The following is a 26,184-nucleotide window of genomic DNA, read 5'->3' on the forward strand; positions in this document are numbered from 1 at the left end:
CCATTCCAGAACATTGTACTTGTTCCTCTGCATGAATGCCTTAGTGGATTTTGAGCAGTGTTTCGGGTCGTTGTCTTGTTGAAAGATCCAGCCCCGGCGCAGCTTCAGCTTTGTCACGATTCCTGGACATTGGTCTCCAGAATCTGCTGATACTGAGTGGAATCCATGCGTCCCTCAACTTTGACAAGATTCCCAGTCCCTGCACTGGCCACACAGCCCCACAACATGATGGAACCACCACCATATTTTACTGTAGGTAACAGGTGTTTTTCTTGGAATACTGTGTTCTTTTTCCTCCATGCATAACGCCCCTTGTTATGCCCAAATAACTCAATTTTAGTTTCATCAGTCCACAGCACCTTATTCCAACAAAATGAAGCTAGCTTGTCCAAATGTGCTTGAGCATACCTCAAGCGGCTCCGTTTGTGCTGTGGGCGGAGAAAAGGCTTCCTCTGCATCACTCTCGCATACAGCATCTCCTTGTGTAAAGTGCGACGAATGGTTGAACGATGCACAGTGACTCCATCTGCTGCAAGATGATGTTGTAGGTCTTTGGTGCTGGTCTGTGGGTTGACTCTGACTGTTCTCACCATTCGCTTCTGTCTATCCGAAATCTTTCTTGGTCTGCCCCTTCGAGCCTTAACTTGAACTGAGCCTGTGGTCTTCCATTTCCTCAATATGTTCCTAACTGTGGAAACAGACAGCTTAAATCTCAGGGACAGCTTGCTATATCCTTCCCCTAAACCATGATGGTGAACAATCTTTGTCTTCAGGTCATTTGAGAGTTGTTTTGTGGCCCCCATGTTGCTACTCTTCAGAGAAAATTAGAGGAGGAGGGAAACTTACAATTAACCCCCTTAAATACTCTTTCTCATTATAGGATTCACCTGTGTATGTAGGTCAGGGGTCACTGAGCTTACCAAGCCAATTTGAGTTCCAATAATTAGTTCTAAAAGTTTTGGAATCAATAAAATGACAACGGTGCCCAAATTTATGCACCTGCCTGATTTTGTTTGAACAATTATTGCACACTTTCTGTAAATCCAATAAACTTCATTTCACTTCTCAAATATCACTGTGTGTGTCTCCTATATGATATATTTAACTGACATTTTTTATCGTAACAACCAACGATTTATACAGGAAAATAATGACTATTAACAAGGTTACCCAAACTTTTGCATCCCACTGTGTGTATATATATATATATATATATATATATATATGCACATACATCCACATATATATACATATATATATACATACACACACACATATATAAACATATATATACATATACATACATATCTACATATATACATATACACACACACACACACACATATATATATGCGAGCAACTGTTGCTGGGGGTGCCAAAATCCATCAAGGAAGAAAAATGAAAAACATTATTTGTACAAAATCTTAATTTATCTATCCATTCCTAAATAATTAAATGGGCAGGCTATTTCATATCAGTGCAATATGCTGTTTGTTAAAACAGATGACTCCCGCTCTTACGTGCAAGTCTGCGTGGATATTATGAACTATCGTATCTGTTCAAGTTCTATTTAAATTTTAAATAAAAGGAATTTTTATTTAGTCAACAGAAATATCTTTCGTAGGAATGTAAGTTAAATGTAGGCATCATTGCATAAATTTTTCTTCACCATACAAATGTAAAGAGTAAATTCGCCTTACATTCCAACCAAAGATATTTGTGTCGACTACATAGAACTTGAAAAGATATATTTTTTCGAATGTGATCGCGCAATTCAGATCGAGTTGACGCGCACAGACGCATCGAGCCCGCATGCTATTGTGGTTTCGCCTGCGTGCCTCAATAAGTCACCCTCCCCTCGCTCTTACTTTTTTACCGTTCATCTAATGAATACACTGAGTATGGCTTTACCAAAACAATCATTGATGGCGAATAAAGTATTCATTAATAATAAAGCTTCAATTGGTGATCTGTCTTTCTGCGTTAACCGCATATTTTTTCATACGTCTCAAACCAAGGAGATGCAAGGGTAAAATAAATCGGGAAGCACGCGTACATACTCAGTGCACCCCCTCTCAGGAATCGAACCTCGGGCGTCGGCGCTAGAGGCGAAGCCTCTATCATTGCGCCACGGCGTGTGGTTTGTCTATTTGAGAGTATGTAGATCGGGGTATATATATACATATATATATATACCAGCCAGAGTGGAAGTAGTGTGTTAAAGAAGTTATGAAAAGAAAAGGGAACATTTTAAAAATAACGTAACATGATTGTCAATATACAGTAATTGTTTTGTGAGTGTTATGAGTGTTGCTGTCATCAAGGATTTGATTATCATTATTTCTTTCACTCAGGTTCGTATTTGTAGGATGTGTTGTGTTCAAGTTACATTCCGTTTTTGTCAATCGTTGTAAATATAACAGGTTTCATTCATCGATTCGTTTCTTACTGCATCAATAAACAGCTTGTCGTCCTCTTTATCTGAGACGTGACACACTGCATGCACGGGTTTTTATTTACACTGTCTTCCTTTAACGGGACATTGACTTTTTCCACCCCACGGCTGTCTTTAATGTTAGATAAGACCCAGCACTTAAAAGTTTCTCTCGCAGTTTCGCTGAGTTTGTGCCAAACACCACCCTGACCATCTCATCTTCCTCTACATAAGCACAGTCCTTCACCCATGAATATTTAGCGGCAGTGTTTCTATTGGATTGCCACTGACGGACGGCCTTATATGGGCAGGCACTAAATTACGTGGGAAGCGTACCTCCGCCTCTCACGGGCATCGAGCAGAAGTCTATTATAGTATATGGACGAAAAAATAGGTTCCAGTTATGACCATTACGCGTAGAATTTCGAAATGAAACCTGCCCAACTTTTGTAAGGAAGCTGTAGGGAATGAGCCTGCCAAATTTCAGCCTTCTACCTACACGGGAAGTTGGAGAATTAGTGATGAGTCAGTGAGTCAGTGCTGTAGATATACAATCCTGCCAAATTTCATATTTTTAACTAAATACCCAAAAATCTCAAATGCTTTGATTGATTTGAATGAAATTTGGATAAGTTTGTAGAAGAAAAGAAAACTAGATGATCCATGTTTTTTAAAATTTCTTGATACTTTTTTTTATTAATGTTGTGCTAATATACATTCTCTGTGCTCACATTTGGCATATACAGTCAGGTGTGAAATGGAAGGGGAAATTTCTGCATAGTTTAATGAAGATACAAACCACTATGGTTAGCAAGTGCGCTACAGAGTGCTGGTGTCACCTGCTGTGGCTGTGAGTGCAGGTATTGCTTTGCCAGTAGCAGAAAAGGGGGGAGAGAGAAGTAGTGGTGGAAGTGGTGTCCTCTGGTCCAAGACATGTCTGGATGAATGGCAGGAGTTTAAACTTAATGGGTCCCCAACAAACTACTATATTATAATATACAGTACATTCACATCTACGGCCTTTGAGAGGTGACCCCCCACTCCGCCCTTCAAAATCGTTTACATTTACATATGCGTTTGCTTACTTTGAACGGAGATGGCCCACCCACACACTCTTCAAAATTCTTTACATATTCATTTGCGTCTGTGGGCTTTAAAGAGGGATCATACACTACTATAAATTTCTTAGTATTAATTTCTACTTTCTTCCACAGCCTCACCACTTCATAGTCTACAGCAGTGCATTCCTATCATTACAGACCCCATAAAACCCTAGACTGTTAAAAATACACAGCTGGTTTTGGAAATAAAACAAAAGATCATCCATCCATCCATTTTCTAACCCGCTGAATCCGAATACAGGGTCACGGGGGTCTGCGGGAGCCAATCCCAGCCAACACAGGGCACAAGGCAGGAACCAATCCTGGGCAGGGTGCCAACCCACCACAGGACACACACAAACACACCCACACACCAAGCACACACTAGGGCCAATTCAGAATCGCCAATCCACCTAACCTGCATGTCTTTGGATTGTGGGAGGAAACCGGAGCGCCCGGAGGAAACCCACGCAGACACGGGGAGAACATGCAAACTCCACGCAGGGAGGACCTGGGAAGCGAACTCGGATCTCCTAACTGCGAGGCAGCAGCGCTACCACTGCGCCACCGTGCCGCCCAAAAGATCATCCTGATTGTATTTCTTTTAGGAGGATCTACAAGGGGCATCACATAGGAAGTGAGCCTACTTAAGAATTAGTAACGTCAGGTTTATTCATTTTTGTTTTCCTTAAGTAGTCTAGACACTGTAATTCCCACCAACTTTCAACATGCCAACTGTTTCTACTGCCTGCCATTGCTGAAAAACATCTGAAGTTGTACTTCGGAATCCTTTTTCGTCATAACAATGCTCCACCATACAGAGCTCAAGTGACATTGGAAACAATGCAAGAATGCAACTTTGAAGTGTTGCCCCACCCTATTTATTTGTCCGATTTGGCACCTTCTGACTTCTTTCTCTTTTATCTGAGATGATCAAACACCCAAGTGGTCTTCATTTTCACAAAGATGATGCTGTCATTGATGAGGAGATGCAGTGCTGTGACTCTCAAGAACCTTATTTTTTTCTATAAAGCATCCGGCGGTTGAAACACTGGTGGGAGAAGTTTGATCTGCCACTTCCTTCCCAGGTAGGCTCACTTCCCATCAGACACCCCTTGTAAAGAAATGAGGCTGCTGCCATTTCCTATGGTTAAAGTTGTATCTAGAGAAACCAATTATAGTCAACTAAGAAATTTGCATTATAACACGCTTGTATATTACTTAAAAAGTTGTTTCCATAAGGCATGTTAGTAACTGGGAGGACTTTGTAGGACATACACAAAAAAGGGTATTTTGATATAATTGAATACCTGAAAGATTTGAGAGTGAGGTTTAAAGGATATATAAGGGGTGCAGAGCAACTGTATTAAAAGTAGGACGAGGTTGAGGAGGAGGGAATCAGGCAAGAGTAAGATTATAGATTATTTTCTGACTCGGAGCAGGGTCAGACTCATTTAACATTAGTTTTGACTAGGCGCTGCACAGCATGGCTAATTGCACATGCATTTGGCCTGTACGCCCTTCCCTTATATGGACCTGGTGCATGACCACAGGGGATGGCTGCGGCTCTGGATGCCAGCAGTAAAAGATCAGATTGTGCTAATCCATACCAGATCTTAACATGTTAAGCTTTGGAGTACCGACAGATAATATATATGCACACACATACAGCCTGAGATGTGTTAGATCAGCATTATATACTCAGGGGGCTGTGGGCCGTCATTCACTACCTAATCTGCGCTACATAGTGAGGAGCATAACATGCTTGATCCAATAGTGAAGACACAACGTACAAAATATTTTCACAATATTCTCATTACGGTCATCTAACATACCCCTTAGATTCTTAAATGCTTAACAGGATGAAAATTTAACCGAGTAGTGACATCACACATACGTGAAGCAAACTGCATAGAGATTTAAATATAACATGGAGTATGCTTACAGTATGCATGTGTGAAAGTTCTGTGCATAGTAGCTACACCTCTGTGATGTCATATTGTCCTTGCAAGGATCATGGGTCACTGGAGAAAAAATGTTCATCTAAGCCAGCTGCACTGATAAATGTGACATTCCAAGAGATTTTCTATCATTTAAACTGACATGCCCTGGTGACAAGATCAGCAACTGTAGTCAATATGTCTGACGTGCCCATTTACTAGTAAACGCAGAATGTGACAATGACTTTAAACCACTGTGGCATAATGGAGACTTCTACCCAACTTGTATGAGGCAGGTTCTAAACTGAATGACGTTATTCTTGCATGTCAAATCAGATTTGTCATGTATATGTAGTACTTATGACCAAAGTAGTACCTGCCTAATAAGTAATTCTTATTAGCATTAGAGGTTTGGAGGTAATAATGCTACAACTGTTCATCTGTGCAGATTACAGATACAGTAGATTGAAATGTACACTTCAGAAAGATATAATTAATATCTTCTTCATATCCAAGACACTGCACTGAATAGTCAACACAGGAAAAGAACAGGTATTTTCAAAACCTGTTCTCATAGCTTTGTACTTCTGAAAATCTTTGCTAACCACATTTAAGTGCACAAGAGCCTATTACTGTCCTTCAACATTGAGAAAAAACAAGATCCTCAAGCAAGATGTCTCCCAGCCAGGCAACGGAACCTGAAGCAATAGCAATCTCTGCAGAAATGCTGAAAGTTGTTGACTACTTTCCCTATGGTGGTAGTTAACTGTCTAAAACTTCAATGATAGAGAAAGAAGCTCATTACCGTGTTAGCGATGCCAGCAACAACTTCAGGAAACACCATCAGGTGTTTGAGAACCATGACATCAAGAAGAAAACAATGCTAATGGTATACAAGGCAGTCTATTCTGCAGGATATCAAAACCTGGGTCACCTTAGAACTCTGAAAGGTCTGATCACCACTGTTTCCAGAAAATTACCCTTTTGAATTTGAGGAATTGCCACACCAATTTCAGCCTATTCATCAAAGCAAAAGCAACAAGCATCAAAGCCACGACTCTATAGAATACTCCTGTTGGACAGCCTACTGTGTTAATTTGCCTGACTCCTGTCTACCCAAACAAGTTTTTTAAATCTTGCAGAATCAAGGACAGCAAATTAGGCAGGCCAGAAGAAGCAATTCAAAAACTTTACAACTTTTTAAAAACTATTTGTAATTAACTTTTCTTCAAGATCGCATTGAATTTTGATTCTGTGTTTGGACATATATCGTGACAACGCAATGTATATCTGCCTGTGAGTGAGTATTGTTTCTCTCTAATAATTAAAATTACTTTCTTGAATGTTTGTCCATGCTTTTTCTTCTTCGCTTTGTTGTTGACTTGTCATCTTGAACGTATAAAATTATGGTCCTGATCTATACTAATAAAAGGCAAAGCCCTCACTCACTCACTCATCACTAATTCTCCAACTTCCCGTGTGGGTGGAAGGCTGAAATTTGGCAGGTTCATTCCTTACAGCTTCCTTACAAAAGTTGGGGATGTTTTATATCGAAATTCTACGCGTAATGGTCATAACTGGAAGCAGTTTTTCTCCATTTACTGTAATGGAGATGAGCTTCAACGCCGTGGGGGCGGAGTTTCGTGTGACATCATCACGCCTCCCACGTAATCACGCAGTACATAGAAAACCAGGAAGACCTCCAAAAAGCGCTGAAGAAAACATGCATTATATAATTGAGAAGGCAGCGAAACAATAAGAAGCGAGCGAGTGACATATACAACCATGTTCATGAGTTCTGCTACTTCGGAAACAAAGCACGATGTAAACCTACACTTTAAATTAAGTTCATAGACAGGCTGCCGCTGGCGTTTGTAATTTAGTGCCCAGCCATATAAGGCCGTCCGTCAGCGGCAATCCAATAGCAAACTGCCACGGGTAAATATTCACGGGTGAAGGACTGTGCTTATGGAGAGGAAGATGAGATGGTCAGGGTGGTGTTTGACACAAACTCAGCGAAACTGCGAGAGAAAGTTTTAAGTGCCAGGACTAAGGTAACATTAAATACAGCCATGGACATAGCACGAGATGGCACCAGCACAGCTGGGAACCTTCGATGCATGTACACCGAGTGGCTCACGTGAACTGGCGCAGTGCACAGATAAAAGCAACAGTTCCAAAGAGCTGAACAAAACCGAATTACACAATTGAGAAGGCAGCGAAAATTATGAAGCGTCTGATAAGCATATTCATAAATCCAGCTACTGCGGAAACAAAGCACACGGTGGAAAAGTCAATGTCCCGCTAAAGGAAGACAGTGTAAAAAACCCGTGCATGCAGTGTGTCAGGTCTCAGATAAAGAAGAAGACGAGCTGTTTATTGATGCAGTAAGAAACGAATCGATGAATGAAACCTGTCATCTTTACAGCGATTGACAAACACGGAATGTAACTTGAACACAACACATCCTACAAATACGAACCTGATTGAAAGAAATAATGATAATCAAATCCTTGATGACAGCAACACTCAGTAACACTCACAAAACAAATACTGTATATTGACAGTCATGTTACGTTATTTTAAAATGTTCCCTTTTCTTTTTCTACCTTTTTAACACACTACTTCTCCGCTGCTGCGACGCGGGTATATATATATGTATATATATATACCGATCTACATACTCGAATAATGGATACTTTATTCGCCATCAATGATTGTTTTGGTAAAGCCATACTCAGTGTATTCATTAGATGAGCGGTAAAAAGTAAGAGCGAGGGAGGATGACTCATTGAGGCATGCAGGCTGTAGTGAGCGTCAACTCTATCTGAATTGCGCGATCACATTTGAAAAAATATATCTTTTCAAGTTCTATTTAGTCCATATGTGTCAAACTCAAGGCGCGGGGCCACATCCGGCCAGTGTAATTATATCCGCCCGAGATCATTTTATATGCTGTATTATTGTTATTAATGGCCCGGGTATATGAAGCGCTGGTAACACAATAAACTACAGATCCCATAATGCAGCGCTTCAGCTGCCTTGCCGAACACTTACCGCGTTAATCAAGATTACCTTATGATGCTGCAAGTTATTGCGAAGCTAGAGTTATTGCGCACTGAGTTTGCACGGCGCTTTGGTGACTTTGAAGAACAAAAAAAGTCCGTCTACATGCGGCTCGAACCTTGTGCATGTTTGGTAGCACATATCTGTGTGAGAAGCTCTTCTCAGTGATAAAGACTAACAAAACAGCACACAGGAGTCGCCTCACTGATGAGCACCTGCAATCCATCCTGAGAATCTCCACAACACAGAACCTCACACCAAACAGAAACGAACTTGTGGCCAAACAAAGATGCCAGGCGTCCAGCTCTAAAATGACATATGAGCAAAGACAACTGAATGATTTGATTTGTTATTGCACGTAAGAGCGGAGTCAACCTTTTAACAAACAGCGTATTGCACTGATACGAAATAGCTGTGTGTATGTATATATATGTTTATATATGTGTGTGTGTATGTATGTATATATATATATATGTATTTGTGTGTATATATGTGTGTGTATGTATGTATGTGTGTGTATATATGTGTGTGTATATATATATATATATATATATATATATATATATATATATATATATATATATATATATATATATATATATATATATATATATATATATATATATCCATCCATCCATCCATCTCTTCCGCTTATCCGAGGTCGGGTCGGGGCAGCAGCTTAAGCAGAGAGGCCCAGACTTCCCTCTCCCGGCCACTTCTTCCAGCTCTTCGGGAGAATCCCAAAGCGTTCCCAGGCCAGCCGGGAGACATAGTCCCTCCAGCGTGTCCTGGGTCTTCCCGGGGCCTCCTCCCGTTGGGCGTGCCGGAACACCTCACCAGGGAGGCGTCCAGGAGGCATCCTGATCAGATGCCGAGCCACCTCATCTGACTCCTCTCGATGCGGAGGAGCAGCGGCTCTACTCTGAGCCCCTCCCGGATGACTGAGCTTCTCACCCTATCTTTAAGGGAAAGCCCAGACACCCTGCGGAGGAAACTCATTTCAGCCGCTTGTATTCGCGATCTCGTTCTTTCGGTCACTACCCATAGCTCATGACCATAGGTGAGGGTAGGAAGGTAGATCGACTGGTAAATTGAGAGCTTTGCCTTACGGCTCAGCTCCTTTTCACCACGACAGACCGATGCAGAGCCCGCATCACTGCGGATGCCGCACCGATCCGCCTGTCGATCTCACGCTCCATTCTTCCCTCACTCGTGAACAAGACCCGAGATACTTGAACTCCTCCACTTGGGGCAGGATCTCTCCCCAACCCTGAGAGGGCACTCCACCCTTTTCCGGCTGAGGACCATGCTCGGATTTGGAGGTGCTGATTCTCATCCCAGCCGCTTCACACTCAGCTGCGAACCGATCCAGAGAGCTGAAGATCACGGCCTGATGAAGCAAACAGGACAACATCATCTGCAAAAGCAGTGACCCAATCCTGAGTCCACCAAACCGACCCCTTCAACACCCTGGCTGCCCTAGAAATTCTGTCCATAAAAGTTATGAACAGAATCGGTGACAAAGGGCAGCCCTGGCGGAGTCCAACTCTCACTGGAAATGGGCTCGACTTACTGCCGCAATGCGGACCAAGCTCTGACACGGTTGTACAGAGACCGAACAGCTCTTATCAGGGGTCCGGTACCCCATACTCCCGAGCACCCCCACAGGATTCCCGAGGGACACGGTCGAATGCCTTTTCCAAGTCCACAAAACACATGTAGACCGGTCGGGCAAACTCCCATGCACCCTCCAGGACTCTGCTAAGGGTGAAGAGCTGGTCCACTGTTCCGCGACCAGGACTAAAACCACACTGTTCCTCCTGAATCCGAGGTTCGACTATCCGGCGGACCCTCCTCTCCAGAACCCCGAATAGACTTTTCCAGGGAGGCTGAGGAGTGTGATCCCTCTATAGTTGGAACACACCCTCCGGTCCCCCTTTTTAAAGAGGGGGACCACCACCCCGGTCTGCCAATCCAGAGGCACTGTCCCGATGTCCATGCGATGTTGCAGAGGCGTGTCAACCAAGACAGTCCTACAACATCCAGAGCCTTAAGGAACTCCGGCGATCTCATCCACCCCGGGCCCTGCCACCAAGGAGTTTTTTGACCACCTCGGTGACTTCAGTCCCAGAGATGGGAGAGCCCACCTCAGAGTCCCCAGGCTCTGCTTCCTCATTGGAAGGCATGTTAGTGGGATTGAGGAGGTCTTTAAGTACTCCTCCCACCGACCCAGCGTCCCGAAGTCGAGGTCAGCAGCGCACCATCCCCACCATATACGGTGTTGACACTGCACTGCTTCCCCTTCCTGAGACGCCGGACGGTGGACCAGAATCTCCTCGAAGCCGTCCAAAGTCGCTCTCCATGGCCTCTCCAAACTCCTCCCATGCCCGAGTTTTGCCTCAGCAACAACCGGCCGCGTTCGCTTGGCCTGCGGTACCTATCAGCTGCCTCCAGAGACCCACAGGACAAAAAGTCCTATAGGACTCCTTCTTCAGCTTGACGGCATCCCTCACCGCGGTGTCCACCAACGGGTTCGGGATTGCCGCCACGACAGGCACCGACCACCTTGCGGCCACAGCTCCGGTCAGCCGCCTCAACAATAGAGGCACGGAACATGGCCCATTCGACTCAATGTCCCCACCTCCCTCGGGGCGTGGTTGAAGTTCTGCGGAGGTGGGAGTTGAAGCTACTTCTGACAGGGACTCTGCCAGCCGTTCCCAGCAGACCCTCACAACACGTTTGGGCCTACCAGGTCTGACCGGCATCTTCCCCCACCATCGAAGCCAACTCACCACCAGGTGGTGATCAGTTGACAGCTCCGCCCCTCTCTTCACCCGAGTGTCCAAGACATATGGCGCAAGTCCGGCGACACGACCACAAAGTCGATCATCTACCTGAGGCCTAGGGTGTCCTGGTGCCAAGTGCACATATGAACACCCTTATGCTTGAACATGGTGTTCGTTATGGACAATCCGTGGCGAGCACAGAAGTCCAATAACAAAACACCGCTCGGGTTCAGATCGGGGGGGCCATTCCTCCCAATCACGCCCTTCCAGGTCTCACTGTCATTGCCCACGTGAGCATTGAAGTCTCCCAGCAAAACGAGGGAATCCCCAGAAGGTATGCCCTCTAGCAACCCTTCCAGAGACTCCAAAAAGGGTGGATACTCCAAACTGCTGTTTAGCGCATACGCACAAACAACAGTCAGGACCCTTCCCCCCCACCCGAAGGCGGAGGGAGGCCACCCTCTCGCCCACGGGGTAAACCCCAATGCACAGGCTCCAGTGGGGGCAATAAGTATGCCCACACCTGCTCGGCGCCTCACCGGGGCAACTCCAGAGTGGTAGAGAGTCCAGCCCCTCTCAAGGAGATTGGTTCCAGAGTCCAAGCTGTGCGTCGAGGTGAGTCCGACTATATCTAGCGGAACCTCTCGACCTCGCGCACTAGCTCAGGCTCCTTCCCTTCAGAGAGGTGACATTCCACGTCCCAAGAGCCAGTTTCTGTAGCCGAGGATCAGACCGCCAAGGTCCCGCCTCGCCACCACCCAACTCACATGCACCCAACCTCCTTGGCCCCTCCCATAGGTGGTGAGCCCATGGGGAGGTATATATATATATATAATAATATATAATAATAATGTAATTGTTTTGTCACTGTTGTGAGTGATGAGCGCTGTTGTCATATATATATATATATATATATATATATATGACAACAGCACTCATCACTCACAACAGTGACAAAACAATTACATTGACAATCAGGTTACGTTATTTTCAAAATGTTTCCTTTTCTTTTCATTGCTTCTTTAACATACTACTTCTCCGCTGCGAAGCGCGGGTATTTTGCTAGTAAAATATATAAGAGCTGAGAGCGTAGGAAGTGTGTCTGACAAAAGCATTCACATGACTGAGGTTAGATGTGACTTGAAAGAATCTCATGTTAAAATTGAAAGAATCTCATGTTAAAAGTCTCATAGAACTTCATACCGCAAAAACGTTTTAGGAATCTTTTAATTCTCGCCGGCAACATGAATTAGATGATCTACAAGTCTCCGGCTTAAAGTTTAAATCCAAACTCTTTTAGCTGTTCTGTTATTTCCCTGAGAAATAATTTCCATTTTTTTGCGGTAATGCAATCTTTCCTATCCTTTTTTTGAGACTTTGGCATTTTAGCACTTCCATTATCTCTAATCTGCTGTGCATGTGTACCACGCCGACATTTTTGAATTCTTTACGACATTCTACTTTGTCATCTACACTTTGTCCTTTTCGGCCCTGGGTGTGATTAAATCTCTTTCTTGCGGCACGTATAACGCTGTTCGCGTTGTGAAGTGGGTGTGAAGTGGGGGTTGACTGAATGCATGCTAAGGAGATGCGGTCGGATCAGCTGCTGTCTTGCTGCTGCTGGCAAGCTGCGTGTTCTGTTTGTCGCGCTGTGCATTGATCATTTAAAAGCATGTAAAATAATTATAAATGATGGAAGAGGAGGAGGTTGGGAGAATGCACGGATACAGTGCGTTGCTACATAAATGATGGACTATAAACAAATTTTTATCCACCTATCCATAATAGTTTTAATTGAAAAGATTTAATGACAATGTCCTTCATTCACTCACATCAGATGTCAAAGCACAATCATTTTGAAACTTGTCATCCAAGCTGTCCCTCCTTTTTAACAGCAGGCTTCTTTCTTCATACAGGAGTTCCAGTTCTGTGTTCATTTTGTTCTTGTTCGGTTCACTGTCACTTTCGAACTGTCTGTTTTTTTCCAAAAGGCTCAGTTGATTGGACAGTTTGTCAATATGTTTGCTCAAATCCTTAAACAAAAAATAAAATAAAAACCATTATACTTAAATTGGAACATTCATTTCCCATCCTTAGCATTATACACAATTGGGCAGGTACAGCAGAAGATAAAATTGAGGAACCTTTTACCTTCTGAAAATAAATTGAATTAAAAATATCAGTAAATACTTTAAAACAATGCACTGCAATATGAAATCTATGAATATACTTTTTGAAAAGAACTGTATGTTATTATTCACATTTCAAATTCTGTTTCAAAGTCGTTTTTGGGGTTTACAAATTCTCCCTGTGTCCGCATAACCAAAAATGTTTCAAGTTTAGTTTATTGCTTCTCATCCACTGGGTTGCAGGCTGCTGTTTTATAATGGTAGTGCGTCATGATGGGTCAGCACTCCGGTGCTCAATTCACCAAGATGCTCAACACTGGCGATCGCGCTCAGTTAATCTACGTGTCTGACAGTCATGCTGGATTCAACACAGAGGAAACCAAAAATGTTGGATTGCGAAGTCACTTACATGGGAAATAGTGGTTTGTGAAACCAGGACGGTGGAGAAAGACTAGTTTAGTTAATTGCAGATTCTAAATTGGCCCATAAGTGAGTGTGGGCATGTGTAAGAGTGGGCCCTGTGATGGACTGGTGCCCTGCTCAGGGTATCCTGCCTTTCTGTCAGTTATATTGGGAAAGCCTCAGCCTGCCTTTTGCCTGTTAAAATGGATTACGTGGGTGTAAGCAGTATGTGAAAATTAACAAAAAAACATTGTAACTCAGGATATTCTGAATAGCTCAAGTAAAAAGATCAGACTGTTTTAAGAGAATAGTATAAAAATATATATATATTTTTTATTATTTGCATTAAGCAAATCTTAAAATTAAAATAACTGCATATATTTAATTAACATATCTTACCAAGCCCTTATTATATCTTCAGCTGATGTTTTTGTTAATTACTAAAAACCATCAAAGCCCAACATCATTGTGTGCCGGCTGTATAATGTCAGTTGCCATGTGGTTTTACTGTATATTATCACCTCATTGTCATTCTTTATTACTCAATAAAATAAAAATGCCTCTTTTAAATGACTCTCAAATGGTTAGCAATGCACATGTATTCATTTCCAGTCTCAGTCAGTGCAGTGCCTATGTATGGTATGCCTGGATTTCCTCTGGTTGCTCCTTTTCACAACACCTGACAAAGATGTGACATACAAGCTAAGATAACCGACTCTAAACTGGAGGGGTGCCAATGACTGTGTCTGACTTATGATGGTCTGGCATTCTGTCTGGGTTAGTTCATTCCTTGTTCCAGATGCTACAAACATAAGACTCCAGCTGTTGAGTGAACCAGTAATGAAGAAAGCAGGTTCAGACAATAAATAATAGAGGTCTTCTAATTTCCAATCCTAATCTTTACCGTTCTGTCATTTCAGTTGCATAATGCCATGTAGGTAAGATAAATTGTATTTTCTACTAAATAAAATTAAGTTATGTATTCTATAACATTCTTGTTTATTATGGTGCTGGAGAGTAGCAAAGTGTTGCATGCTGGTCAAACATACAAGTAAGAATTTCACTGTACTACACACACATGACACTGCGGCTACTACTACTTCTGCAAATCTAATGTTGTTCAATTGCAGTGTTTCAGGTGACAGTGACTAGAGGAACCTGAGGCTGTATAACATTTCTGTTAATGGCTCATAACTGTAATAATCTATAAGCAGATGCATTATTATCAAGCAATAATTTAACTAAAAATCCATGAATCTGTTCTCAAAGCCACTTAATGGACCATTAGTTGCTGTTCATGGTGGGCCAGTTGTCTATTTTAGCATTAACCAGCCATAATTGCAGTGGCAATTTATTGCAGAATACACTCAAACAAACAGTAGCAGTCACACAAATGAAGCCAATTTGGAGTAACCAATTAACCTAACCAGCAAATACAAATAATGCGGAGGAAAACCAAAGCACCAGGAGTCTTCTTGGTTAGTTTTTACTTACTTAATAATGTGATCTCTGGAATCAATTATAACACTTGTTATAAGCTGCTGTTGACTGCAATGGACAGTTCCAGTTGGGCAAAAATGCAATGACCCCTCAACAAATGTTACAAATGGAACCAAAATGGGAGTATTAACTATTTGGTTTACAATGACACAGTTCAAATTAAACAGGTAAAATAACAATAGGAAAACTCCCATATTTACTCGTTCCTCTTAAAGAATGGGGCAAATGTCACAATTTTCTATCTTTTAAAAGAAAAAAATACTCTTTCATGTGAGAGATTTGAAAAAAATGTGATGTTAAAATATTGCATCTGTTTTCATATAAGAAAGAGTGTTCCAGTGGAGTCACTGGTTTAGTATTTTGCTAAGGGTAGAGCTCAAAAACCCACGATTCAATGCGGCAGCATAGACTAAACCACGGGTGTCGAACTCCGGGCCTGGAGGGCCACAGTGGCTGCAGGTTTTCATTCTAACCCTTTCCCTGATCAATGACCAGTTTTTACTGCTAATTAACTTCTTTTCCCTTCATTTTAATAGCCATGTTTGTAAGGGTTCATTGCTCTGAATTGATTCTTTTCTTCATTAAATGGCAGCCAAACAGAAATGAGATGTGAAACGAGCCAACAGATGACCAGCTAAACTGGAGCTTCAAACTCTTGCCAATTTCACTCCAAACATTTCCTTAATGAGAAGCCAATTCTTGCTGTTGATTAAACCAATTACTTAATTCCACAGCTTGTTGCTGCTCTCATTCTGCCACAGCAGACATTTCCAAAACTTTTTTCTAAGAACACCATCAAGATGTTTTGGTGACCTGAGAGATCAACCTTACTGAGGCCATCACCTTTCTTTATGTTCAGATAACGTGGTTAGCTGGTGATGTGGAGGCTTGTTTTGTGTCTCATTATTGTTTGGCTCCTCATTAAGGAAAAAGAAAGAACTAAGGGGTCTGAGTCATGTTAATTAAAACAAAGGCAAAAGAAGTTAATTAGCAGCAAAAACTGGTCACTAATGAAGAAGATGATTAGAATGAAAACCTGCAGCCAGTACGGCCCTCCAGGACTGGAGTTCGACACCCCTGGTAGCTGTCAATAGCCTGCTGCAATGATTCTTGGGATTTCAAACTCTTCCCCAGTATAATACTAGACCAGTAATGCCACTCGGCCTTTCTGGTCTGGCAATTTCTATGAAATCTTTTGAAGAAAATACAGTTTCAATTTTGTGATTTGTAAGCAGAATTGAACCATTTCTGAATACATATACATACAAAAACGACTGCTTAAATTAACAGGATTTTAAGATAACATTTTCCTCGTGCAATTTGTAGAATAATACAGCAGTTGAAGTATCAGAAAAATACTTTTAAGAAATTATTTCATCAAACCTGGCTGGATCTCATTTTCTTGATCTCTAGTTCACACGTTTCTTGCGCAAAAGCCTCCCTCTGGGCAACGACTTCTTCCCGTTTCTTCAGTTCCTCCTCCAGTTTAGTCAAAGCCTGCCGTTCCTGAAGGATCTTACCTGCTTCTTCATCTAGCCACTTTCTCTTCTGTTTAAGTTTCTACATAAAAACACACAGCCAATGTTGTCAGTGTGCTCATCGGCTTGTAACACGTGACAGTACCAGGGTGTCGGGGGTATCACAGAGATGTGTGAAGCACCACACTCCAGTACCTGTCTAGTCTGCTTATCCTGTACATACAGCATTCGTGGAGTAGCTGGAAGCTTCTGAACTCGACCTTCTACATATTAGAATGCCTTCACTCCCTCTTTCCAGTACCTGCCAATTCATCTTTACAGCTTCGCCTCTCTGGAACTTTCCATTTGTGAGGTCCCCTCAGACTTAACATTCAAATTCAAAGGGAAGATTTCCTTTTATTAATATTTGCTGTTAAATGGTATTCCTATTTTTAGTTTCCAACACTTTGTTTCAATTTTGCCTAAACCAAATTTTGGTTCCGAGGTTTGCTGTTCTGTCACGCACAGAAAACTTAATTCCCATAATACTTTTACCAAGCCCCAGGGTCACCAACAGCTAGTTCCAAAATTTCCTGTTTCCCTGCACCACCATGTATTTTACCAGATTTATGGCCATAGTTTTTTCAGTTCTTGTGAGGAACTACTTGGTTTCCCTTGTTGATTATGGGACCATGCATTCCACAATCTTTGACTCGAGTGCTAACAGGTACTAAGTAATGTAAACTCATACGTGCGTGCCGTTTGCCTTATCAGAAGCACATCAGCTCATTCTGAAATTGGGGCCGCATATGTCTAACTAAAACGTTTTGACTCCTTCTGAGTACTACTTGCTACCATGCAAAATGAGTCATCTGGATTTTTGATGCCAAGTGTCTTTCTTCCATTTTAAAGAAACCAGCAGTAGTCAGGGCCATAAACGGAGCAGAAATTTATGGCAAACTGGAGATAATTTTTGAGAACATTAAGTACTGAAAGATGGAGGAATACTTGGTAAAAAGCCTAAACCATAAACAAAAGAAATTTGATGGACACATGTGTTCCAAATTTCTTACCAGAAGAAGAGACCAAGCTGGTGAGAAACATTTTTACAGTTTAGGAGACCTACATTTGTTACCAGGTTGGACTGAATCCTATATTGACTACATAGTATATACCAAAGCATTCCTTAGCATGGTGTGAAGGCAAAGAGCCAAGTCAAAATGAGGTTGATCAATAGAACAGCTTTATCGATGAAGAGAAATCACACACCGAGTTAAGTCAGATCGCTGTTCTGATTAATCAACAGGCAGTCCTTTTATGCACAACTACATAAACAAAAAAGGAAAAAAATGTAGCCTCCCTAAATCAAACTGGAATGTGCTATGCATTACCCCACAATCGTTTAAATAAAATAAGAAACCATCTAACCCACCACTGATGTATCTCAGCTAGTGACCTTGCTGGAACATTCTCACCCAGTGCTGACATATCTATTTTTGCTAAAACACTGTTGCAAGCATTTTTAGCAGCACACAATGCCAAGAATCAGTGCATCTTAAATGTAACAAATACTTGACATGACTTTAGCCATCTTTAACTTTAAAATAAATGCAGTCATGCAGTCTACAAACCTTTAAACATAAATAAAAACAATTTCTTCAACAATGGTAGACTATTGTTAGCTGACACAAATCCGGTTTCCTCTATGAAGTGGAACTATACCCTTTATAGACATGTAAAAATGACAAGATGGAGGACCGTGTCACTGCCTTGCATTTGACAACATGGGCTACCTGTGCCAATGACAGGAGCCATCACCCAGAGCAAATATGCTCTTGTTTTCCACTTCATGATGCAGTTCAAGCTGGACAAAAAATATTTTTCACTAAATTATGATTTTACTGTTGATAGTTTTTGGAAAGCCCTATAAGTCTAACGAAATGACAGTATCCACTTGCAATACAATACAATACAATTTATTTTTGTATACATTAGCCCAAAATCACACTAGAAGTGCCACAATGGGCTTCAACAGGCCCTGCTTTTTGACAGCCCTCCAGCCTTGACTCTCTAAGAAGTCAAAAAAAAAAACCTCCCAAAAAAAAACCCTTGCAGGGAAAAGAAATGGAAGAAACCTTGGGAAAGGCAGTTCAAAGAGAGACCCTTTCCAGGTACAGTTGTGCTTGAAAGTTTGTGAACCCTTTAGAATTTTCTATATTTCTGTATTAATATGACCTAAATATCATCAGATTTTCACTCAAGTCCTAAAAGTAGATAAAGAGAAGCCAGTTAAACAAATGAGACAAAAATATTATACTTAGTCATTTATTTATTAAGGAAAATGATCGGATATTACATATTTGTGAGTGGCACAAGTATGTGAACCTTTGCTTTCAGTATCTGGTGTGACCCCCCTTTGCAGCAATAACTCCAACTAAACGTTTCTGGTAACTTTTGATCATTCCTGCACACCGGCTTGAAGGAATTTTAGCCCATTCCTCCGTACAGAACAGCTTCAACTCTGGGATGTTGGTGGGTGTTGTGATGTGAGATTTTGCATATAACTTGATAAATGTTTTGTATGTCTTTATTTATAATTTAGGCAAACCAATGTAATTCAGTGCAGCAGGAAGCTCAGGCAGCAAGTCAGGAATGCACAGGGACATGTGTGAGGGTCCTAACAGCTGTGCTGGGGCCAGCAGTAATTAAAAAGCACACACACTTAGGTTCAGTAATTCGAAAGGCTATGAATCTCCATGTAATGAAATGGAGAAAAGTGAGCTGGTCTTTAGTAAAGAGCACAGGTCAGTTTTAGGAGCGATGCTGGATTTAGCACTTGGATTCTGGAGAGGTTTTAGCCCACACTTTCCAGTAGCAGTTACCATACAATAAAAAAAAGGACACACAGGTAATGGAAAAAAAAAATAGAAGGGCAGCGCAGGAAGACAGGAAAGGGAAAAAAAGTTATTTCTGTTTCCATTTTCTGGCCTTTTCCAATAGATTAACTTCTATTGTAAGGTTTTTATGGACTTTGGGTTGGTGCAGGTAATAAATAGTGAAGGCAATTAGCAGAGTAAAATCCATGCAGGAGATTGGGTTACCATTGGCACATTGGAGTGGCATGGCACTAGCGGCTAAGCTGTTCCAATGAATGCCTAGAAGCAAATTTTGAGTGTTGGCACCAGGTCGACAGCCAAGAAAATGAGATGGACAGAAACTGCTTTGTCACCTTCCATTTTGCAGACCTGCCTACATAGCTGAATGAAATAAGACAACATGTAAAGACTAAAGACAAAGACAAAGACATGAAGAAGAACTGAAGAGACATCAAGAAAAAGACACTTACTGGGGTTTAAGTGAGTAACAAGTCCACAAGTCATGCAATAATAAGGCTAGTCACAATAGCTATAGTTTAAAAGGAAAGGTTTGTTCATTACTGCAGCAAATTTATATTCCAAGGGGTGGAAACTGAACAAACCAGTTAGGAATGCCAAAATAAGGGGATTCATTTTGGGCTCATAAAGTATACATCCTGGGTATTAATTAATTAAGTGGGATAATTAATATAATTAATACTATTATTAAAGAGCGGTATAGTGAGCAAATTGGTGAACCTTTCAGGAAAGCAGGTGCAGCTGGTACATTTGAAAGTCATATGGGTTCCGATGTTTAGGTATAGTCTAATTGGGAAAATATGGAAGTCCTGTTGAGATTGTCGGCTGTGGTACAGGCACAGGACCAGTGGGCCAATTCTGAACCGAGGTGTTTAGCACAACGAGTATGCATATGGTGAGCAAACAACTCTAGGGGTGGCCTACAGGGGGAATGATGAGAGTTGCATAGCTTTGATGTCTCATGGTGGTGATGCCAGCCTATACTGGTAAAGGCTGATGGCAGTCAAGAGTTGCACCATGGGTAGGAAAGCACAAGAGGCAACTGAGTCAACCCCAAATGTGTGCAGAGGGGCCACAAATGTTGGTTTGTGAACAGTTTATGCAGTGGCACATGTACTGTCACTTGGGCAGAAGTGGTTGTACTGGCACCTGTGTCATGTTACCTTTCAAATGTTGATGTTAATTGTACAGCTGCATATGCTTAAACAGATAGTTTGGGACAAGGTCTAATTAGCAGTTAGACAGAGAACAAGTACAGATTAAGAATTCACACAACAGACTAAATTGCAGTGGGCTAGTTTAGTGGAAGGTGTGGACTTGTCTCATTTTGAACCACCAGATCTGATGACATATGAAGACTGCAGAAAGAGTTGACGCAAGCTGGAGCAGATCCACGTCATCAGGAGCAGATCCACATTCTTCTGATTGTCTTTGAAATAAAGAAGATATGTAATGGACAAATGGTCACGGACAACTTTTAACACTGGGAGAGCAAATACTGCAAATGAATGCACAAGTTATGCATCAGACTCTTTAAACAATTTGGAGTGTTGTGATGTGAGATTTTGCATATAATTTGATAAATGTTTTGTATGTCTTTATTTATAATTTAGGCAAACCAATGTATTTTAGGTATTCTTGTTTGCCGTTTTACGACTTTTCTTTGTAATTTTATGACAGGATTTGGGGGATGCGTCTTAAACCAGTTTGATGAGTATTTCTTTGCTAAAGTCTTTGTCTAATCCCCCACACAAAGCCAGGTTAGCGTAATATATGGTCTTGGGGGGGCAGGAGATAAGATGTTCTATTTCACCCATTGGTCTGAGGTATGGCTGTTTGGAATTGGCTTGTCTCAGAGGCTTTCAAGTACCATGATATCCTATTGGCTGTAGGGAGAAAACCTATAAATTTGCTTGCTCAACCACATTCTCTCTCTCTAATCAACATATGATGAAGAAGCATCCCTCTTGCTAATCTGTAATGATGAAGACAACAAAATGAAGAGCACAGCTCAGCAGCCATATTGAACAGACATGTGGCTGAAAGCTGAGCACCAACGATGCCTTAACTAGAGACATTAAGTAACTACAAGCCTGTGTGCCACCTGAATTACACATCACCATTTTATCAGGTTGTATGGTTGCCAATATTCAAATGTACTTTGCATTTTGTTATTATTTATGAATATTATCAGTAATACATTATTTTTTGTGTAACTTAACTCCTGCTTGTCTTTTACTACATCTTATTGCCTGAGGTTATAGATATAGAAGGGAAGGTGGGGATAAGTTATATAGAATAATACCTTATATACAGTGGTAAGTTTGTCAGATTAGGCATTCTAAGGCTACATATTAATAATACAATAGGGGAAAGTAGAGCAATTTATATATTACACTACCAAGATAAAACAGTGGGTTTCCTCACAATAACTGCTCGCTTCAAGTCCTTCCACAACATTTCGATTGGATTAAGGTCAGAACTTTGACTTGGCCATTCCAAAACATTAACTTTATTCTTCTTTAACCATTCTTTGGTAGAACGACTTGTATGCTTAGGGTCGTTGTCTTGCTGCATGACCCACCTTCTCTTGAGATTCAGTTCATGGACAGATGTCCTGACATTTTCCTTTAGAAATCTCTGCTACAATTCAGAATTCATTGTTCCATCAATGAAGGCAAGCCGTCCTGGTCCAGATGCAGCAAAATAGGCCCACACCATGATACTACCACCACCATGTTTCACAGGTTCTTATGCTGGAATGCAGGGTTTTCCTTTCTACAAACTTAATGCTTTTCATTTAAACCAAAAAGTCCTATTTTGGTCTCATCCATCCACAAAACATTCTTCCAACAGCCTTATGGTTTGTCCACATGATCTTTAGCAAACTGCAGATGAGCAGCAATGCTTTTTTTGGAGAGCAGTGGCTTTCTCCTTGCAACCCTGCCATGCACACCATTGTTGTTAGGTGTTCTCCTTATGGTGGACTCATGAACATGAATATTAGCCAATGTGAGTGAGGCCTTCAGTTGCTTAGAAGTTACCCTGGGGTTCTTTGTGACCTCACCGACTATTACACGCCTTGCTGTTGGAGTGATCTTTGTTGGTCGACCACTCCTGGGGAGAGTAACAATGGTCTTGAATTTCCTCCATTTGTACACAATCTGTCTGACTGTGGATTGGTGGAGTCCAAACTCTTTAGAGATGGTTTTGTAACCTCGTCCAGCCTGATGAGCATCAACAACTCTTTTTGTGAGGTCCTCAGAAATCTCATTTGTTCGTGCCATGATACACTTCCACAAACATGTGTTGTGAAGGGCAGACTTTGATAGATCCCGTTCTTTAAATAACACAGGGTGCCCACTCACACCTGATTGTCATCCCATTGATTGAAAACATCGGACTCTAATTTCACCTTCAAACTAACTACTAGTCCTAGAGGTTCACATACTTTTGCCACTCACTAATATGTAATATTTGATCATTTTCCTCAATAAATAAACGACCAAGTATAATATTTTTGTATCATTTGTTTAACTGGTTTCTCTTTATCTACTTTTAGGACGTGAGTGAAAATCTGATGATGTTTTAGGTCATATTTATATAGAAATATAGAAAATTCTAAAGGGTTCACAAACTTTCAAGCTCAACTGTAGGTTAGGCATGCAGTGGGTGCCAAAAAAGGGGGTAAATACAATACAATACACAGAACAGAACACAAGTAATCCTCAATACAATATGATAAAATAGAAATATTACAAGTACAGAGCAGAATTCATAATACTATAATTTATAGCACTTGACATTGTTAATAAAAGAAAAAAAAAACAACTACAGAATCTGAACAATGGAACATACCTGATGTTCATCAAAAGATTTGATGCCACCTTTTAGCTTTTTAAATGTTGCAAGTTCTTCTGATTTTAGTCTCAACATTTTCTGCTGCTGCTCAGTCTTTAATTGCAGTTCCTGTCAAAAGAGAAATTCTGCCTTTTTTTGATGAGATTGGCATTAGGGAATATTAGGAGAAAACTAAACAATAGGACACTGTGCTCTTACATTCTTGAATTACATTACAAGAAGGAAGTCCCATCTGAGATGGGCTGAAATCAAAGTAATCAATGTGGAACCCAGCATTAATGTTTGCAGTGCACCATGTATATTGTAAGGCATGATATAATAAAATGCATTGCACACATAGTATATCACAAACATTTGTAGTCGAAAAATGCATTGCATTTGCCATTCCAACAGATGACACTTCACAAACATTAATATTTACGTTTATGAATCCCATGCCAAATGGCATATAACAGAGACATAGCAATTGGACACACACATACACACAGATGCACAAACACACAGACACTTGTCCTTTTATTAAGCTGGATAAGCTGAATTCTGTCCATCTAGCAGTTACTCTCTGTTGGATATATTCATTTATAATGTTTGCAGTGCCTTTGTCCATTGGGTTGATGCGTCTCTGTTAAATGCCATTTGGTATGAGATTTTTTTAAAAGCAGTTCTAATGTTTGTGATGAGCCATCTACTGGATAACAGGGACACAGCAAATGGACAGACACACAGACGCACATCCTTTTATTAAGGTGGATAATAATGATTAAGCTGCTGTTTCACTAAGGACTTAAGCATAGCAGAGATCAAGTAAGGGGGCTTTGTATGAGAAGAAATGCACTTTCACAAGTGCAGGAGATCCAGAAAAATTTTCTGCAATAAATACTGGAATATATAAAAAAGGGATTCTAAACCATACATGTAGAATTGAGGACAATAACAAATGAAAGCGATCTATGGGCACACTTGTCAATCAAAACGTCTGCCAGCTATCGAACATCCAGAGGCGTTGGATTTAGACATTATGTTTGGAACTGTGGGATTTTCTCAAGGTAATGGCAGTCCTACATATAAGCCCAAATTTAGGGGTCCTGACATACTCCTAACCATATTTACTCACTCTTCATTTCTTAAAATATTTCATACTGTACATACAGTGGATTCAAAAAGTATTCGGACTCCTTCACTTTTTCACATTTTCCTATGATGCAGCCTTGTGCTAACTCATTCAAATTCATATACTCAAGAATGACAAGATGAATGTATAATTTTAGAAAATTTGGAAATTTATTAACAATAACAAAAAATTGAAATAACATACTGGCTCCAGTATTCAGACCCTTTACTCAGCACTTAGTTGAAGCACCTTTGGCAGTGATTACAGCCTGGAATGTTCTTGGAGGCGACACAACACCAGAATTTGATATTTTCTGACACCCTCAGTCAGCTTCTTTTAGGTCTCTCTAGGGCTGATCATCCCAGCTCTTTCAGTCTGAATTTCCTTTCCCCGATACCCCTTGACAGTCTTCTTAACTTAAACAAGAGTTGAAATCCTCTCCAGTGATGTTTGATTGTGTTCAAGTTCAGTTTCTGTCTGGGCCACTCAAGGACATTCCCAGAGTTGTCCCTAAGCCATTCCTATGTGTTCTTTGTTCTGTTGGAAGGCGACCCTTCAGCCTAGACTGAGGTTCAGAGCACTCTGGAATGGTTTTTGTGTAGGATATCTTTATACTTTGCTTTCTGTTAGCCTTTATTTGCAAACTCTGAGCAGGCTTGATGTGCTATACCTGTATACTGTTGATCCTGTCCCTATTTCACATTCTACTGTCGCAAAAGTTATCAATGATGCTGTGGTAGCTCAGTTTTGTACTCTGCTTGATAAGTCAAAAGACTTTGATAGGGATGATGCTGAGGCATTGATTTACTCTTTTAATCAGGAATGTACTGATATATTGAACTCTGCGGAACCCTTTAAATCAGGGCATAGTTGTGCTGGCTAAATCAATCTATTCACTGTCAGAAGACTGAACATTTATGGGAAGGCTTCTAAATTGGAAGTTTTACCGCCTTTATTTAAAAGGTTTGCACAGCACTTATAATAACACAGTGTGGGATGCTAGGGCTTTGTATTTTGCACAGCTAAAATCAAATGGCACACTGAATTCCAAAGTTCTGTTTGACACTAACATTGTTTCTCCTGTCCCTGTTTTTTTCAAATACGGATTGTTGTGAGAATATGCTCAACTATTATACTGAGAAATTTTCGATCAAATATCTCTGCTTTTCCAAATTTTGTGCAGGCTGATCACCCCCTGCTCTTTCAGTCTGAATTTTCTTTCCCCGGTATCCCTTGACAGTCTTAACTTAATCAAGAATTTAAATCCTACAACATGTGTGTTGGATGTTCTTCCAACTTCTTTCCTTGATTGATCTAAATTAGGTGGCCATGATAAATTCTGCTCTCCTCACTGGGTTTGTTCTATCGTATTATAAGTGCAGCTTTTATTGAAAACCTCTAATTTGAATCCCTTTGATTTTAATAATCTAAAGCCTATTTCTAAACTCCCATTCCTAGCTAAAATGTTAGAAAAGGTAGTCGAATCATAGTCAACTGTTTTTAT

General features: G+C 41.0%; 1 protein-coding gene across 1 annotated transcript in view; it reads right to left on the bottom strand.

Moving 5' to 3' along the window:
- Positions 1-26,184, bottom strand: part of LOC120528699 (kinesin-like protein KIF27) — a 77,782-nt gene that overhangs the window by 23,993 nt on the left and 27,605 nt on the right. The window contains exons 11-13 of the mRNA XM_039752855.1: positions 23,567-23,677; positions 16,741-16,917; positions 13,159-13,359 (exon numbers count right to left, since the gene is read on the bottom strand). Coding sequence (XP_039608789.1) covers positions 13,159-13,359; positions 16,741-16,917; positions 23,567-23,677 — 489 coding nt within the window. The remainder of the gene's footprint in view (positions 1-13,158; positions 13,360-16,740; positions 16,918-23,566; positions 23,678-26,184) is intronic.

Source organism: Polypterus senegalus, chromosome 4, assembly GCF_016835505.1.
Source record: "Polypterus senegalus isolate Bchr_013 chromosome 4, ASM1683550v1, whole genome shotgun sequence".
In the NCBI taxonomy this organism is placed as follows: domain Eukaryota; kingdom Metazoa; phylum Chordata; class Cladistia; order Polypteriformes; family Polypteridae; genus Polypterus; species Polypterus senegalus.